A 20014-nucleotide genomic window follows, 5' to 3' on the forward strand; every position below is an offset into this window, starting at 1 on the left:
TGGGCTCTCTCAGTCCTTTCCTCAGTGAGATATCCGTACACTGACTGGGGTCTCTCAGTCCTTCCCTCGGGGAGATATCTGTACACTGACTGAGGCCTCTCAGTCCTTTCCTCAGTGAGATATCTGTACACTGACTGGGGTCTCTCAGTCCCCTCTCCCTCGGGGAGATATCTGTACACTGACTGGGCTCTCTCAGTCCCCTCTCCCTCGGGGAGATATCTGTACACTGACTGGGGTCTCTCAGTCCCCTCTCCCTCGGGGAGATATCTGTACACTGACTGGGCTCTCTCAGTCCTTTCCTCAGTGAGATATCCGTACACTGACTGGGGTCTCTCAGTCCCCTCCCCCTCGGGGAGATATCTGTACACTGACTGGGGTCTCGCAGTCCTTTCCTCAGTGAGATACCTGTACACTGACTGGGGTCCCTCAGTCCCCTCACCCTCGGGGAGATATCTGTACACTGACTGGGGTCTCTCAGTCCCCTCTCCCTCGGGGAGATATCTGTACAGTGACTGGGGTCTCTCAGTCCTTTCCTCAGTGAGATATCTGTACACTGACTGGGGTCTCTCAGTCCCCCCCCCTCGGGGAGATATCTGTACACTGACTGGGGTCTCTCAGTCCTTTCCTCAGTGAGATATCTGTACACTGACTGGGGTCTCTCAGTCCTTTCCTCAGTGAGATATCTGTACACTGACTGGGCTCTCTCAGTCCCTCCCTCAGGGAGATATCCGTACACTGTATGGAGTCTCTCAGTCCCCTCTCCCTCAGGGAGGTATCTGTACAGTGACTGGGCTCTCCCAGTCCTTTCCTCAGTGAGATATCTGTACACTGTATGGAGTCTCTCAGTCCCCTCTCAGTGAGATATCTGTACACTGTATGGAGTCTCTCAGTCCCCTCTCGGGGAGATATCTGTACACTGACTGGGGTCTCTCTGTCCCTCCCTCGGGGAGATATCTGTACAGTGACTGGGGTCTCTCAGTCCCCCCCCTCGGGGAGATATCTGTACACTGACTGGGGTCTCTCAGTCCCCTCTCCCTCGGGGAGATATCTGTACACTGACTGAGGTCTCTCAGTCCTCTCTCCCTCGGGGAGATATCTGTACACTGACTGGGGTCTCTCGGTCCCCCGTCCCTCGGGGAGGTATCTGTACACTGACTGGTGTTTCTCAGTCCTCTCCCTCAGTGAGATATCTGTACACTGACTGGGGTCTCTCAGTCCCCTCTCCCTCGGGGAGGTATCTGTACACTGACTGGGCTCTCTCAGTCCTTTCCTCAGTGAGATATCTGTACACTGACTGGAGTCTCTCAGTCCCATCTCCCTCGGGGAGATATCTGTACACTGACTGGGCTCTCTCAGTCCCCTCTCCCTCGGGGAGATACCTGTACACTGTATGGAGTCTCTCAGTCCCCTCTCCCTCGGGGAGATATCTGTACACTGACTGGGCTCTCTCAGTCCCCTCTCCCTCGGGGAGATACCTGTACACTGACTGGGGTCTCTCAGTCCTTTCCTCAGTGGGGTCTCAGGCGGATGTTAAAGACCCCACGGTATTATTTGAAGAACGGGGAGTTCTCCAGTTGTCCTGGCCAACATTCCGCCCTCAAGCAACACCAGCAAATGCAGGTTGACTGGTCGCTCTTCTCCTCGCCGTCTATGGGATGTTCATGCTGCAGAACGAGCCGCCACACTTGCTGCAGTCGCTGACTTGCTGCCCCTTTAAAAGTAATTCAATCTGCAAAATGCTTTAAGAAGTTTCAACAGGCAACGCAAGTCATCTTTTTTTCTCTTGATATTTATTTACAGGCGGCTAAAGACATGATTCGCGCCTTCACTGACCAAAGCACCGCTCTGGGGTTCCGTTCTCTCTGCATCTCAGGAAGGAGAGTTCCGCACGCAGGTAGTTCCAAGCCTTTCCATGCACTCCCTATAATCCAGCAAAGTAACCAGCCAGGTTTTATTATATAGAAAAATAAAACAAGGTTAATAAAGGAGAAGGAACTTTCACCCCTCAGGACATCCCAAAGTAATTTTTATATTAATTCTCAGGATGTGGGCCTCACTGGTCAGGCCGACATTTATTGCCTGTCCCCGAGATGCCCTTGAGAAGGTGGTGGTGGGCCTTCTCCTTGAACCATAGCAGTTTTAAAACAACTGTGTGGCTCGCTAGGCCAGGTCACAGGGCGTTTCATAGAATCCTAGAATGATACAGCAAAGAAGGAGGCCGGACAAGTGCAAGGTAATGCATTTGGGGAGGGCTAACAAGGCAAGGGAATACGCAATAAATGGTAGGATACTGAGAAATGCAGAGGGTCAGCACGACCTCGGTGTGCATGTCCACAGATCTCTGAAGGTAGTAGGACAGGTAGATAAGATGGTTAAGAAGGCATACGGGATACTTTCCTTTATTTGCCGAGGCATAGAATATAAGAGCAGGGAGGTTATGCTTGAACTGTATAAACCACTAGTTAGGCCACAGCTAGAACACTGCATTCAGTTCTGATCACCACATTACAGGAAGGATGTGATTGCACTAGAGAGGGTGCAGAGGAGATTTACGAGGATGTTGCCTGGGCTGGAAAATTTTAACTATGAGGAAAGATTGGATAGGCTGGGGTTGTTCTCTTTGGAACAGAGGAGGCTGAGGGGAGACTTAATTGATGTGTACAAAATTATGAGGGGCCTAGATAGAGTGGATAGTAAGGAACTATTTCCCTTAGCAGAAGGGTCAATAACCAGGGGCCCTAGATTTAAAGTAATTGGTAGAAGGATTAGAGGGGAGTTGAGGAGAACTTTGTTCACCCAGAGGGTGGTGGGGGTCTGGAACTCACTGCCTGAAAGGGTGGTTGAGGCAAAAACCCTCATCACATTTAAAAAGTACTTGGATATTCACTTGAAGTGCCGCAACCTGTAAGGCTACGGACCAAGAGCTGGAAAGTGGGATTAGGCTGGAGAGCTCTTTGTTGGCCAGCACGGACAAGATGGGCTGAATGGCCTCCTTCTGTGCTGTAAATTTCTATGATTCTATGATTCGGCCCATCATGCCTGTGCCGGCTCTTTGAAAGAACTATCCAATTAGTCCCAGTCACCAGCTCTTTCCCCACAGCACTGAACATTTTTCCTTATCAAGTATTTATCCAATTCCCATTTGAAAGTTATTATTGAATCTGCTTCCAGCACCCTTTCAGGCAGCACGTTCCAGATCATAACGACGCGCTGTGTTAAAAAATGTTCCCTCATATCATTTTTGGTTCTTTTGCCAATCACCTTAAATCTGTCTCCTCTGGTTACTGACCCTTCTACTGTTGGAAACAGTTTCTCCTTATTTACTCGATCAAAACCCTTCATAATTTTGACCACCACTGTTAAATTTCCCCTGAATCATCTCTGCTCTAAGGAGAACAAAGTCAACAAGGAGTTGGGGTGGGACTGGAGTCACATATAGGCCAGACCGGGTAAGGATGGCAGGATTCCGTCCCTGAAGGACATTAGTGAACCGTTTTGGGTAATTTATGAAATTCTGACAGCTTCAAAGTGACTTTTACTGGTTTTGCAGTCAATCTGTTACTTTCTGAAGAGCAGCCAGTATTGTTAGTCAGGCAAACTTGGTTGAGCATTGCCTGAGGGAGCAATGTTGACCAGGACTCCGGGCAATCTCCCATTGCCTTTTATATCCTCCTGCACAGGTAGCTTAGTCGTATTTGTCCTTCTCGTTCTCACTGGCTGGTTTGTCCTTGTGTGAATGTTGCAGGCCTGGAGGTTTGGGAAGGGTTGCTCTTGGTGCTGTTCTCTGATTGGTGGGCAAATCCTAAATCAGTTCGTAGCAGCAGCTTGAGATACGTGCAGCTGAATGGCAGTTGGGATTTAAATCTCATAGCTGCGGCTCAGCGGGTAGCACGCTCACCTCTAGAGTCAGAAGGTGCATGGGTTCAGGCCCCACTCCAGAGACTTGAGCACAAAATCCATGGAAGACACTCCAGCGCCGTGCTGAGGGAGAACTGCACTTTCACAGGTGCCGTCAGGTGAGAGGTCGAACCTCTCGGGTGGACATAAAAGATCCCTTGACACTATTTCGAAGAAGAGCAGGGGAGATTTCCCCCGGCGTCCCGGCCAATATTTATCCCTCAGCGATCTGGTCATTTATCACATTGCCGTTTGTGGGAGCTTGCTGTGCACAAATTGGCTGCTGCGTTTCCCACATTAGAACAGTGACTACACTTCAAAAGTACTTCATTGGCTGTAAAGTAATTTGGGATGTTGTGAAAGGCATGATATATAAATTCAAGTCATTCTTTCTTTCTTATGGTAAAGTCAGGGGAACCAGCTTGTTGTGTGTGCCCCAGAGGCTCATGGTAAGCACCTAAGTGGCTCACAGAGACAAAAAGACCTTCAACAAGAGCAGGCCAGAGGCTGGGAATTCTGCGGCGAGTGTCTCACCTCCTGACTCCCCAAAGCCTTTCCACCATCTATAAGGCACAAGTCAGGAGAGTGATGGAATACTCTCCACTTGCCTGGATGAGTGCAGCTCCAACAACACCATCCAGGACAAAGCAACTCGTTTGATTGGCACCCCATCCACCACCTTAAACATTCACTCCCTCCACCACCGGCGCACTGTGGCTGCTGTGTGCACCATCTACAAGATGCACTGCAGCAACTCGCCAAGGCTTCTTTGGCAGCACCTCCCAAACCCGCGCCCTCTTCCACCTAGAAGGACAAGGGCAGCAGACGCATGGGAACGCCACCACCTCTGAGTTTCCCTCCAAGTCACACACCATCCTGATTTCGAAGTATATCGCCGATCCTTCATCGTCGCTGGGTCAAAATCCTGGAACTCCCTCCCTAACAGCACTGTGGGAGCGCCTTCACCACACGGACTGCAGCGGTTCAAGAAGGCAGCCCACCACCACCTTCTCAAGGGCAATTAGGGATGGGCAATAAATGCTGGCCTTGCCAGTGACGCCCAGATCATGAGAATGTATAACAGAAGAAACATAGGATACCTGGCCCACGCTGCGTTAGTTGATCCCAACTGGACGGAAGTTGAGTCATGACATTATGAATCAGTGCCCTTGGACAACTGTGGAGAGTGGGGTGGGGGCGGTTGGAAATTAGCCAGGATTCCCGCTCCAGTGACCATCCCCGACCCCCCACTCCCCACAGTTGGAGAGAGTGTGTTGGGTGACAGACAAGGTTGGGATGAGTCATGACCCGTGCTCCCTTCAGTTTTTTTTCCGGGTGGGCGGCCCATTCGAAAGACCGCGCCCATTTAAAAGCCGACGAGCTGGCCGCGTGGGAGCTCTGGAGCGCAGCGCGGCCGCACAGCTTAAAGGGAACATCGGTCATGATGTCAATTCCCCTGACGACACGCGACAAACAACTTGCATTTATATAGCGCCTTTAACGTAGTAAAACCTCCCGCAGCACTTCACAGGAGCCAAAGGAAAATGAGACGGAGCCATTGGGACAAGTGGGCGGAAGCTTGGTCAAAGAGGTCGGCTTTAAGGAGCATCTTAAAGGAGGAGAGGGGAGGGGCCAGGGACCACCCGGCAACGATGGGGTATCAGCATAGCGGGGGTGGGGGGCACTGAGGGAGGAGAAACATTCTGACAATTTCAGCGCCATGTTAAATCAGGATAGTGCAGCCATTTCCCCACTGGTACGGCACAGAGCAGTCACTATTTTAATGCCATCTCCATCCGGGTCAGGGGTTAGAGTTGGTCGCTTTGGCTGTTCTCAGGTTTTCCAGCTTCTTTGCTGCAATATCTTTGACCGTAAACTCCCGAGCGAGGTTTTCGCTCGCCATCCTCGTCGGTCGGCCGGTGATTATTATATATATATTTTTTTTTGTGTGTTGCCTGCTGTGGTTTTCTGTGTTTTTTTTTTCCTTTTTATATCCCCCCTCCCCCGCCGGGCGTTCAGTTGGAGTTGGCGCGTCGCTGGGACATGCCCTTCAGCAGGGGCGAGAAGATGGAACCTCGCCGCTCCTCCTGGCCCCGCTCCGCCACCCGCTTCGGGGCCAGGCCCAGCGGTAGCGCAGCCCGCTGCTCGTCCATCCGCCGCTCCTGCACGCGCTCCAGCAGGTCGAAGAAGTCCTGGGAGCTGTAGGCCGGAGGCTGGCTGCGTTGGTCCTCGATCCGGGCACTGGCCGACTGGCGGGGGCAAAGAAGAGAGAGGGGAAACAAGATGGGTTATTCCATTCCAGCCGGCGTTCATTCCTAGACTACTTCCCTCCGCTTCAGCCCAGTTCAACTTAATTGAGACCCGCAGTCTTGGTGTCAGCCATGGATCAGTGGGCCACACTCTCACCTCTGGGTCAGAAGGTCATGGGTTCAAGTCCCCACTCCAGAGACTTGAGCACAAAATCCAGGCTGTCACTCCCAGTGCAGTGCTGAGCGAGAGCTGCACTGTTGGAGATGAGTGCCTGGATGAGTGCAGCTTCAACAACACTCAAGAAGCTCGACACCATCCAGGACAAAGCAGCCCGCTTGATTGGCACCCCATCCACCACCTTAAACATTCCCTCCCTCCACCACCGGCGCACTGTGGCTGCAGTGTGTACCATCTACAAGATGCACTGCAGCAACTCACCAAGGCTTCTTCGGCAGCACCTCCCAAACCCGTGACCTCTTCCACCTGGAAGGACAAGGGCAGCGGGCGCATGGGAACACCGCCACCTCCAAGTTCCCCTCCAAGTCACACACCATCCTGACTTGGAAATATATCGGCCGATCCTTCATCGTCGCTGGGTCAAAATCCTGGCAGTCCCTCACTAACAGCACTGTGGGAGTACCTTCACCACACGGACTGCAGCGGTTCAAGAAGGCGGCTCACCACCACCTTCTCAAGGGCAACTAGGGACGGGCAATAAATGGCGGCCTTGCCAACAACGCCCACATCCCATGAACATATAAAAAAATATGCTGTTTTCAGGATGAGACGTTAAACCCAGACCCTGTCAGCCCTCTCCGGTGAAAGTGAATCATCCCATGGCCGCTATTTGAAAGAAGAGCAGGGGAGTTATCCCCGGTGTCCTGGCCAATATTTATCCCTCAACCCATCATCACTAAAAACAGATTATCTGGTCATTTGTCTCATTCCTGTCTGTGTTTCCTACATCACAACAGTGACTACACTTTGAAAAGTACTTCATTGGCTGTGAAGCGCTTTGTGATAGGTGCTGTATAAAGTCCCTTTTTGCTTTTTTTACTTCTTTCTTACAGAGCTGCCTTGAAGTTGCACATTGAGGGAACAGCAGCCTATTATTTCTCATCTAGTTGTCCCAGAGTTTTACCCTCTCCTCCTCTCCTGAAGACCAGAGCTTCCTGCTAGGGTATATTTCCCAGGGGGTCAGCCACCCTTCACCCAATTGGTCGATCTTCTCATGCGAGCCTTGCCGGTGAGCTGTTTGACCAAGTGGGGAATCACAGCCCAGCCCAATCCAGTTTTCACCCAACACCCAGGCACGCCATCCTGCAGCAGCCATTGGATAGAGATCAGGAGTGGTCAAGCTCGGTTGATATTTCCCCAGTCTGAGGCCAGAGAGCGGGGTTGTGGGGGGTTGGAGAGGAACCAGATTCAATAGTAACTTTCAGAAGAGAATTGGATGTAAAGTTGAAAAGGAAAAACTTGCAGGCCTATTGGGAAAGGGCAGTGGGAGTGGGATTAATTGGAGAGCTCTTTCAAAGAGCCGGCACAGGCCCGATAGGCCAAATGGGCTCCTTCTGCGCTGTAAGATTCTACGCGGCGTTCCAACATTCCTCGCCCTCTGAGTGTGCAGCAAATGGCATCCACACCCGCTCCGGCTCGCTACCAAGATTAGGGACCGGATGCAATGTCCTCAGTCATTCCCTGTGCCAGAGCATTCCATGCTCCAACAGCGCTCTGTGCAAAGAGATTCCTCCTAACCTCTCTCCTCAGGCTCTGAGCGACAAATCGAAAAGGAGTCGCTGACTCCTCGTCATGGACTCCCCAATCAGAGGAAACAGTCTTTCCCTTTCGCTTTACCAGACCGGATAACATTATCTGGTCATTATCGCATTGCTGTTTGTGGGATCTTGCTGTGCGCAAATTGGCTGCTGCGTTTCCTACATCACAACAGCGACTGCACTCCAAAAAGTACTTCATTGGCTGTAAAGCGCTTTGGGACGTCCTGAGGTCATAAAAGGCGTTATATAAATGCAAGTCTTTCTTTTACCAAAACTCCTTGTAATTTGAAAAACCTCTATTCATTCTGCTCTGCTCCAGCAGAACATTATTTTTATGGAATTTCTCTTGATACAGATTCCAACACATTTCCAATAGGCAGATTCCTACATTACAACAGTGACTACACTTCAAAAAGTACTTCATCGACTGTGAAGCGCTTTGGGGCATCTGATGCAATTTATTTCTCTTTTTTTAACCCCTCTGTTAAATAACGGACGGAGGAATATCACACGAGCACATCGAACATTCGGCACTAATATTGGTGACGGGGTTTTCACACTTGAAGAAAGACCAGTTGCCGTAGGACTTGCCCGCTCACACCCACCCTGATTTTCTTCACAGACGTCCCCCGTTCTTCAGCGACATGAATCCCACAGTTGGGTTCAGATCTGAGATATGCCCGACCCCCGCCCCGGTTCTGTCTGCTCATTTAAATGGGCAGGGAAAGCGGGCGGGGGGCGCCTCACTTGCCCATTTTCCCTGCATTCCCGGCGCCCATGCCACCCAATAGCCTCAGACGCAGGGCGAGGAAAATCTGCCTGGTCAAACTCCAGCGCCCGCCTCCCTCTGCTGGAGACATGTGTGAATTACACGCCATAGTCTAAAGTACAGTCCCCACCACAGAACCGCCCACTCTGTAGTGCCATTTACAAAGTGCTTGTTTACAATATGTTAATCGCGCCGGCTATGTTGGGCGGAAACAAGTATCCAGCGATCAGTCTGTGCCTTGATAATGTTATACATATGGGTAAAGGCCGAACAGGCTGCTGCTCTTTTCTCTAGAAAAGAGAAGACTGAGGGGTGACCTGACAGAGGTATTTAAAATTATGAAGGGGTTCGATAGGGTAGATATAGAGAGGATGCTTCCACTTGTGGTGGGGGGGGCGGCGGGGGAGTCCAAAACTAGGGGCCATAAATGTAAGATAGTCACTAATAAATCCAGTAGAGAATTCAGGAGAAACTGCTTTACCCAGAGAGTGGTGAGAATGTGGAACTCGCTACCACAGGGAGAGTGGTTGAGGCGAATAGTATAGATGATGCATTTAAGGGGAGGCTAGATAAGCGTATGAGGGAGAAGGGAATAGAGGGATATGCTGATAGGGTGAGATGAAGAGGGCTGGGAGGAGGCTCGCGTGGAGCATAAACACCGTCATCAACCAGTTGGGCCGAATGTGCTGCACATTCTCTCTAATTCTATGTACGGTGTAGTTATCTATTAAAATGAAAAAAGACAGACTTGCATTTATATAGCGCCTTTCACGACCACCGGACGTCCCAAAGCGCTTTACAGCCAATGAAGTGTTTTTGAAGTGTAACCACTGTTGTAATGTGGGAAACGCGGCAGCCAATTTGCGCATAGCAAGCTCCCACAAACAGCAATGTGATAATGACCCAGATCATCTGTTTTTGTTATGTTGTTTGAGGGATAAATATTGGCCGGGACACCAGGGAGAACTCCCCTCCTCTTCTTCGAGATAGTGGCCATGGGATCTTTTACGTCCCCTGAGAGAGCAAACGGGGCCTCGTTTTAACATCTCATCCAAAAGACAGCACCTCTGACAGGGCAGCACTCCCTCAGCACTGCACTGGAGTGTCAGCCTAGATTTATGTGTTCAAGTCCCTGGAGTGGGACTTGAACCCGCAACCTATTATTAATCACCTCTAATACTGAAGGTGTTTGAAGAAACTCTGAACACACTGACTGACAATAGCGCGAACAGGGGCAGCTTTCAAGCCTCAGATCGATTGGGTTTAATGGAGTATTTCACATTCTGAGGTGATCTCCAAAAATCCTCTTCCATTTTCATTACTTCCCGCTTTAAATAATTTGATGTCGAGAGTTTATCTATTGATGCCAGTTTGCAATTAAAGTCACTGCTTCAGTTCCCCACTCATCGACTCGGGCTAATTCGTATAAACCATCCAGCACATATTGTGGGAAAATCGCATTAGCATCAACGCTGTAAGCAGTGGGGACTGCACTACAGTCAATGGGCTCTGCTGTAGACCACCCTCAGAAGCTATCACCGACGGGCAGTAATAGCATTGCTCCTGTAGAGCCCTCACAGACAGACAGCGTGCAACTCTACCACCTAGAAGGACAAGGGCAGCAGGCACGTGGGAACACCACCTCCTCCAACTTCCCCTCCAAGTCACACACCAGCCTGACTTGGAAGTATATCAGCCATTCCTTCATCGTCGCTGGGTCAAAATCCTGGCACTCCCTCCCTAACAGCACTGTGGGAGCACCTTCACCACATGGACTGCAGCAGTTCAAGAAGGTGGCTCACCATCACTTTCTCAAGGGCAATTAGGGATGGGCAACAAATGCTGGCCTTGCCAGCGATGCCCACATCCCAGAATGATTTTTTTTTTAAAACATGTCGTTCTGCTGACCTGGAGTGCAGATGAACAGCGGGGTCGCTGACATTGCTCCGTTCTCACCGGGCACCAGCGCGTGGGTGAATGAGGATTGAGCTGACTTGTTTGTGGCATGGCCCCTCTTTTCCTCTTCGGCTGCCCCTCACCCACCCCCCCCACCCACCTCCCCCGCCCCCTGCCAGGCTCTGGAACCCACATGTTTAACTAGGGGCTACCGCTCTACACCATGCATGGTTGGTGCCCCATGGGTTTGTTCTTGCTGTGCTCGAGATTTGCAGCATTCCATTAAAGTAGCAAAGTTAGACCGAATTTACAGCACAGAAACAGGCCATTCGGCACAACAGGTCCATGCTGGTGTTTATGCTCCACACGAGCCTCCTCCCACCTTTCTTTATTTAACCCCAGCAACATAACCTTCTATTCCTTTCTCCCTCATGTGTTTATCTAGCTTACCCTTAAATGCACCTATGCTCATCGCCTCAACTACTCTCTGTGGTAGCGAGTTTCATGTTCTCACTACTCTCTGGGTAATGAAGTTTCTCCAGAATTCCCTATTGGATTTATTAATGGCTCAGAAATTCGGGTCCCAACGCGTGAGTACGCACTGGGTACTCACACCTGGGCCCAATGAAAGTGCCGGTTTCGTACATGCACTGCGCATGCACGGGAAACCGGCACTTCTGTTCCCCTGAAAGAAGGGGTTGAGAGGTGGAACGCGTGCGCAGGAGAGGCAGCGCGTGCGCATCGAACTTACGTTTTTTTTGCAGGTTTCCCTGGGAGGGTAAGTCTCCAGCAGTTACACTTTAAAAAGCAGTCGCAAGGCCTGCTTTTAACAAGGTAAGTGGTGAATTAATTAAAATTAAAACATTTTTTCCACAGGTTTATTATTTTTAAATACTTTAAAGAAAGGTAAGATTATTTTTAGCCCCGTTAGAAAATGTAATTAAATTTTTCAAAAATTTAAATAATTGTTTAAAATAGTTATTTCATGTAATTTATAGTTATTTTAAAAATGTGATGTTTTTTTAAAAATGTATTTGAGGTTTTAGTGATGTTTTGGGGCTTATAGTATTTATAGGTTTGACAGGTCTTCCTGTCAAACTTATGAATGAAGTATTCCCTGCTATCATTGGCTCTCCATGGCCCACGTGATCCCAGGGGACGCATCGAACTAACTGCGCCCCTGGGATACACAAGCACTGCGCGCTGGCAGCTGGAGGAGACCCAGGATCGGAATCCCACGGGGGCCCACAGCACAACGGCCGGCGTGCTAGGAAAGTACAGGTCGGGGGCTTGCACCCGCGGGAAGCCCCCGACCCGAATTTCTGGGCCATTAGTGACTATCTTATATGGCTGGAGTGTCTAGAGCTAGAGGGCATAGTCTCAGGATAAGGGGTCGGCCATTTAAGACTGAGATGAGGAGGAATTTCTTCACTCAGAGGGTGGTGAATCTTTGGAATTCTCTGCCCCAGAGGGCTGTGAATGCTGAGTCTTTGAGTGTATTCAAGGCTGAGATCGATAGATTTTTGGACTCTAGGAGAATCAAGGGATATGGAGATCGGGTGGGAAAGTGGAGTTGAGGTTGAAGATCGGCCATGACCTTGTTGAATGGCGGAGCAGGCTCGAGGGGCCGTAGGGCCAACTCCTGCTCCTAATTCTTATGTTCTTATGGCCTCTCATTCTGGTCTCGCCCACAAGTGGAAACATCTTCTCTACGTCTACCCTACTGAACCCTTTCATAATCTTAAAGAGCTCTATCAGGTCACCCCTCAGCCTTCTTTTTTCAAGAGAAAAGAGCTCCAGCCTGTGCGATCCAGATATGACTAATACCGGCTATCTGCCCACTCAACCTATACCCACAAAACCACAGGGCCAAACATGGCCCAAGGAATTGGACAAAGGGACCAAATGGTCAATGTCCCTTTAATGGGTGGCCTATACAGAGTTCAGCCCGTCGTTTCTCAGTACCTGATGCGTCAATATGGTGTTGTATAGTTCATCATCCGGCTCTTTCTTCTCTGCTGGGATCTTCACTTTCTCTGCTGGGATCTCCTCTCTCTCTCCTGGATCCTGTCCTTTCTCTGCTGGAGCCTCCTCTCTCTCTGCTGGAGCCTCCCCTGTCTCTGCTGGAGCCTCCTCTCTCTCTGCTGGGGCCTCCTCTCTCTCTGCTGGGGCCTCCTCTCTCTCTACTGGGGCCTCCTCTCTCTCTGCTGGAATCACATCTCTTTCTGCGGGAACCTCTTCTTCCTCTGCTGGAGGCTCTTTTCCCTCTGTTGGAGAATGCCATCTCTCTGTTGCATTATCTTCTGTACCTGCTGGAGATTCCTCTCTCAACGTGGGAGATGCCGTTCTTCCCACCGGAGCCAGGTATTCGAAAGTTTGCTCAGGGAAAGGTGACCCAAGTTCAACAATAGGGGAATCTTCAAAGTCCGCTCGCTGGTCGTCAAGGCGACGGCTCTGGGAGCAGGCAATTAGGTCGAAGAATTCCTCTGTTTGCAGCGAAGACATGGAGGGGTAAAATGCTACAAAGAAGGTGAAAGATCAGCGGATGTCGAAGAAAATATTTCAATTCGACTTCAGCTATCCAGCCCCACCACATACACATCCGTTTATACGCACACATTCACATGTACATGCATGCACACAGACATCCGTACAAAGGCATATTTATAGGCACATCCATGTACACATACAGATTCATGTACACATCATATACAGTCTAACGACAAGTACAGCACAGGTTAGATACAGAGTAAAGCTCCCTCTACACTGTCCCATCAAACACTCCCAGGTCAGGCACAGCACAGGTTAGATACAGAGTAATGCTCCCTCTACACTGTCCCATCAAACACTCCCAAAGCAGGCACAGCACGGGTTAGATACAGAGTAAAGCTCCCTCTACACTGTCCCATCAAACACTCCCAGGGCAGGTGCACCATGGATTAGATACAGAGTAAAGCTCCCTCTACACTGTCCCATCAAACACTCCCAGGGCAGGTACAGCAGGGGTTAGATAAAGAGTAAAGCTCCCTCTACACTGCCCCATCAAACACTCCCAACGCAGGCACAGCACAGGTTAGATACAGAGTAAAGCTCCCTCTACACTGTCCCATCAAACACTCCCAGGGCAGGTACAGCACGGGTTAGATACAGAGTAAAGCTCCCTCTACACTGTCCCATCAAACACTCCCAGGGCAGGTGCACCATGGATTAGATACAGAGTAAAGCTCCCTCTACACTGTCCCATCAAACACTCCCAGGGCAGGTACAGCAGGGGTTAGATAAAGAGTAAAGCTCCCTCTACACTGTCCCATCAAACACTCCCAGGGCAGGCACAGCACAGGTTAGATACAGAGTAAAGCTCCCTTTACACTATATCATCAATCATTCGCACATCAGGTACAGCACGGGTTAGATACAGGTTATTTCCCCCGGCAGGAGTGTCTGGAAATAGGAGGCATAGTCTCAGGATAAGGTGTCCGCCATTTAAGACTGAGATGAGCAAGAATTTCTCCAGTCAGGGGGTTGTGAATCTTTGGACTTCTCTACCACAAAGGGCTGCGGATACTGAATCATGGAGTATATTCAAGGCTTTCATAGATAGATTTTTGGACTCTAGGAAAAGCAAGGGATATGGGGATAGTGCAGGAAAGTGGAGTTGATATTGAAGATTAGCCATGATCTTGTTGAATGGCGGAGCAGTCTCGAAGAGCCGTATGGCTGACTCCTGCTCCTAATTCTTATGTTCTAAAGCTCCCTCTACAATGTCCCCTCAAAAACTCCCAGGGGAGGTACAGCACAGGTTAGTTACCGAGTGAAGCTACCTCTACACTGTCCCATCAAACACTCCCAGGTCTGGTACAGCACGGGTTAGATACAGAGTAAAGCTCCCACTAAACTGTCCCACCAAACACTCCCAGGGCAGGTACATCACGGGTTAGATACAGAGTAAAGCTCCCTCTACACTGTCCCATCAAACACTCCCAGGTCTGGTACAGCATGGGTTACATACAGAGTAAAGCTCCCTCTACACTGTCCCATCAAACACTCCCAGGTCTGGTACAGCACGGGTTAGATACAGAGTAAAGCTCCCACTAAACTGTCCCACCAAACACTCCCAGGGCAGGTACATCACGGGTTCGATACAGAGTAAAGCTCCCTCTACACTGTCCCATCAAGCACTCCCAGGGCAGGTGCAGCAAAGGTTAGATACAGAGTAAAGCTCCATGTACACTGCCAAATCAAATGCTCCCAGGGCAGGTACAGCACGGGTTAGATAGAGATTAAAGCACCCTCGACACCATCCCATCAACACTCCCAGGACAGGTACAGCCCGGGTTAGACACAGAGTAAACCTCCCTCGACACTGTCCCATCAGACACTTCCAGGGCAGGTACAGCACGGGTTAGATACAGAGTAAAGCTCCCTCTACATTGTCCCATCAAACACTCCTGGGGCAGGTACAGCACGGATTAGATGCAGAGTCAAGCTCCCTCCACAACATCCCATCAAACACTCCCAGGGCAGGTACAACACGGGTTAGATACAGAGTAAATCTCCCTCTACACTGTATCATCAATCATTCGCACATCAGGTACAGCATGGGTTAGAGACAGAGTAAAGCTCCCTCTACACTGTCCCATCAAACACTCCCAGGGCAGGTACAGCACAGGTTAGATGCAGAGTAAAGGTCCGTCTACACTGACCCATCAAACACTCCCAGGTCAGGCACAGCATGGGGTAGATACAGAGTAAAGCTCCCTCTACACTGTCCCATCAAACACTCCCAGGGCAGGTACAGCACGGGTTAGATAAAGAGTAAAGCTCCCTCTACAGCATCCCATCAAACAATCCCAGGGCATGGAAAGGACTGGTTAGATACAGATTAAAGCTCCCGCTACACTGTCCCATCAAAGACTCCCAGGTCAGGAACAGCACGGGTTAGATACAGAGTAAAGCTCCCTCTACACCATCCTATCAAACACTCCCAGGACAGGTACAGCACGGGTTAGATACAGAGTAAAGCTCCCTCTACAGCATCCCATTAAACAATCCCAGGGCATGGAAAGCACTGGTTAGATACAGATTAAAGCTCCCTCTACACTGTCCCATCAAACACGCCCAGGTCAGGTACAGCACAGCTTAGATACAGAGTAAACCTCCCTCTACACTGTCCCAACAAACGCTCCCAGGTCAGGTACAGCACGGGTTAGAAACAGAGTAAATTCCCTCTACACTGTCCCATCAAAACTCCCAGTTCAGGTGCAGCACGGGTTAGATACAGAGTAAAGTTCCCTCTACACTGTCCCATCAAACACTCCCAGGTCAGGTACAGCACGGGTTAGATACAGAGTAAAACTCCCTCTAAACTGTCCCATGAAACACTCCCGGGGCAGGTACAGCACGGGTTAGACACAGTGTAAAGCTCCCTGTAAACTGTGCCATCAAACAATCCCAGGGCAGGTACAGCACAGGTTAGATACAGAGTAAAGCTCCCTCTACACTGTCCCATCAAACACTCCGAGGGTAGGTACAGCACAGGTTAGCTACAGAGTAAAGCTCCCACTACACTGTCCCATCAAACACTCGCAGGGAACGTACAGCACGGATTAGATACAGAGTAATGCTCCATCTACACCAACCTATCAAACAATCCCAGGGCAGGTATAGCACGAGTCAGATACAGATTAAACCTCCCTCTACACTGTCCCTTCAAACACTCCCAGATCAGGTACAGCACCGGTTAGATACAGAGTAAAGCTCCCTCTACACTGTCCCATCAAACACTCCCAGGGCAAGTACAGCACAGGTTAGATGCAGAGTAAAGGTCCGTCTACACTGATCCATCAAACACTCTCAGGGCAGGTACAGCACGGGATAGATACAGAGTAAAGCTCCATCTACACTGCCAAATCAAACACTCCCAGGTCAGGCACAGCATGGGGTAGATACAGAGTAAAGCTCCCTCTACACTGTCCCATCAAACACTCCCAGGGCAGGTACAGCACGGGTTAGATACAGAGTAAAGCTCCCTCTACAGCATCCCATCATACAATCCCAGGGCATGGAAAGGACTGGTTAGATACAGATTAAAGCTCCCGCTACACTGTCCCATCAAAGACTCCCAGGTCAGGAAAAGCACGGGTTAGATACAGGGTAAAGCTCCCTCTACACCATTCTATCAACCACTCCCGGGACAGGTACAGCACGGGTTAGATACAGAGTAAAGCTCCCTCTACAGCATCCCATTAAACAATCCCAGGGCATGGAAAGCACTGGTTAGATACAGATTAAAGCTCCCTCTACACTGTCCCATCAAACACGCCCAGGTCAGGTACAGCACAGATTAGATACAGAGTAAACCTCCCTCTACACTGTCCCAACAAACACTCCCAGGTCAGGTACAGCACGGGTTAGAAACAGAGTAAATTCCCTCTACACTGTCCCATCAAAACTCCCAGTTCAGGTGCAGCACGGGTTAGATACAGAGTAAAGTTCCCTCTACACTGTCCCATCAAACACTTGCAGGGAACGTACAGCACGGGTTAGATACAGAGTAATGCTCCATCTACACCAACCTATCAAACACTCCCAGGGCAGGTATAGCATGAGTTAGATACAGAGTAAACCTCCCACTACACTGTCCCTTCAAACACTCCCAGATCAGGTACAGCACCAGTTAGATACAGAGTAAAGCTCCGTCTACACTGACCCATCAAACACTCCCAGGGCAGGCACAGCACGGGTTTGATACAGAGTAACGCTCACTCTACACCATCTCATCTAACACTCCCAGGGCAGGGACAGCACGGGTTAGATACAGAGTAATGCTACCTCTACACCATCACATCAAACACTTCCAAGGCAGGGACAGCGCTGGTTAGATACAGAGTAAAGCTCCCTCTACACTGTCCCATCAAACAATCCCAGTGCAGGTACAGCACAGGTTAGATACAGAGTAAAGCGCCCTCTACACTGTCCCATCAAACATTCCTAGGGCAGATACAGCACCGGTTAGATAGAGATTAATGCTCCCTCTACACTGTCCCATCAAACACTCCCACGGCAGGTACAGCACAGGTTAAATACAGAGTAAAGCTCCCTCTACACTTTACCATCAAACACTCCCAGGTCAGGAACAGCATGAGTTAGATCCAGAGTAAATCTCCCTCTACACTGCCCCATCAATCATTCGCAGGTCAGGTACAGCACGGTTAGAGACAGAGTAAAGCTCCCTCTACACTGGCCCATCAAACACTCCCAGGTCAGGCACAGCACGGGTTAGATACAGAGTAAAGCTTCCACTACACTGTCCCATCAACACTCCAGGTTAAGCACCATACGGTTTAGATTCAGAGTAAAGCTCCCTCCACACTGTCCCATCAAACACTCCCAGGGCAGGTACAGCACAGGTTAGATACATAGTAAAGCTCCCTCTACACTCTCCCAACAAACACTCCCAGGTCACGTACAGCACGGGTTAGATACAGAGTAAACCTCCCTCTACACTGTCCCATCAAACACTCCCACGTCAAGTGCAGCACGGGTTAGATACAGAGTAAATCTCCCTCAACACAGTGTCATCAATCATTCGCACATCAGGTACAGCACGGGTTAGAGACAGAGTAAAGCTCCGTCTACACTGTCCCATCAAACACTCCCTGGGCAGGCACAGCACGGGTTCGATACAGAGTAAAGCTCCCTCTACACCATTCCATCAAACACTCCCAGGGCAGGTATAGAACGGCTTAATTACACAGTAAAGCTCACTGTACACTGTCCCATCAAACATTCCTAGGGCAGATACAGCACCGGTTAGATACAGAGTAAACCTCCCTCTGCACTATCCCATCAAACACTCCCAGGGCAGGTACAGCACGGGTTAGATACAGAGTAAAGCTCCCTCTACACTGTCCCATCAAACACTCCCAGGGCAGGTACAGCACGGGTTAGGTACAGAGTAAAGCTCCCTCTACACTGGCCCATCAAACACTCCCAGGGCAGGTACAGCACGGGTTAGATACAGAGTAAAGCTCCCTCTACACTTTACCATCAAAAACTCCCAGGTCAGGAACAGCATGAGTTAGATCCAGAGTAAATCTCCCTCTACACTGCCCCATCAATCATTCGCAGGTCAGGTACAGCACGGTTAGATACAGAGTAAAGCGCCCTCTACACTGGCCCATCAAACACGCCCAGGTCAGGCACAGCATGGGTTAGATACAGAGTAAAGTTCCCTCTACACTGTCCCATCAAACACTCCCAGGGCAGGTACAGCACGGGTTAGATACAGTGTAAAGCTTCCACTACACTGTCCCATCAACACTCCAGGTTAAGCACCATACGGTTTAGATTCAGAGTAAAGCTCTCTCCACACTGTCCCATCAAACACTCCCAGGGCAGGTACAGCACAGGTTAGATACATAGTAAAGCTCCCTCTACACTCTCCCAACAAACACTCCCAGGTCACGTACAGCACGGGTTAGATACAGAGTAAAGCTCCCTCTACACTGTCCCATCAAACACTCCCAGGGCAGGTACAGCACGGGTTAGATACAGAGTAAAGCTCCCTCTACACTGTCCCATGAAACACTCCCAGGGCAGGTACAGCACGGGTTAGATACAGAGTAAAGCTCCTTCTACACTGTCCCATCAAACACTCCAGGTTATGCACCATACGGGTTAGATTCAGAGTAAAGCTCCCTCTACACTGTCCCATCAAACACTCCCAGGGCAGGTACAGCACAGGTTAGATACATAGTAAAGCTCCCTCTACACTCTCCCATCAAACGCTCCCAGGGCAGGTACATCACGGGTTAGATACAGAGTAAACCTCCCTCTACACTGTCCCAACAAACACTCCCAGGTCAGGTACAGCACGATACAGAGTAAATCTCCCTCTGCATTGTATCATCAATCATTCGCACATCAGGTACAGCATGGGTTAGAGACAGAGTAAAGCTCCCTCTACACTGTCCCATTAAACACTCCCAGGGCAGGTACAGCACAGGTTAGGTGCAGAGTAAAGGTCTCTCTACACTGACCCATCAAACACTCCAGGTACAGCACGGGATAGATACAGAGTAAAGCTCCATCTACACTGCCAAATCAAACGCTCCCAGGTCAGGCACAGCATGGGTTAGATAAAGAGTAAAGCTCCCTCTACACTGTCCCATCAAACACTCCCAGGACAGGTACAGCACGCGTTAGATACAGAGTAAAGCTCCCTCTACAGCATCCCATCAAACAATCCCAGGGCATGGAAAGCACTGGTTAGATACAGATTAAAGCGCCCGCTACATTGTCGCATCAAAGGCTCCCAGGTCAGGTACTGCACGGGTTAGATACAGAGTAAAGCTCCCTCTACACTGTCCCATCAAACACTCCCAAAGCAGGTACAGCACAGGCTAGATACAGAGTAATTCTCCCT

The 20014-nt window shown here is 50.0% G+C and overlaps 1 protein-coding gene across 1 annotated transcript in view; it reads right to left on the reverse strand.

Annotated features, from left to right (window-relative positions):
* Window positions 1-1737: 1737 nt before the first annotated feature.
* The window catches only part of LOC147095803 (uncharacterized), a 112671-nt gene continuing 94394 nt past the window's right edge, over window positions 1738-20014 (reverse strand). Inside the window, exons 5-6 of the mRNA XM_085974810.1 lie at window positions 12553-13106; window positions 1738-6146 (exon numbers count right to left, since the gene is read on the reverse strand). Coding sequence (XP_085830936.1) covers window positions 5913-6146; window positions 12553-13106 — 788 coding nt within the window. The 3' untranslated portion in view covers window positions 1738-5912. The remainder of the gene's footprint in view (window positions 6147-12552; window positions 13107-20014) is intronic.

Source organism: Somniosus microcephalus, unplaced genomic scaffold (assembly GCF_052327205.1).
Source record: "Somniosus microcephalus isolate GS21.2 unplaced genomic scaffold, FLI_Smic_1.0 unresolved_chr1, whole genome shotgun sequence".
In the NCBI taxonomy this organism is placed as follows: Eukaryota; Metazoa; Chordata; class Chondrichthyes; order Squaliformes; family Somniosidae; genus Somniosus; species Somniosus microcephalus.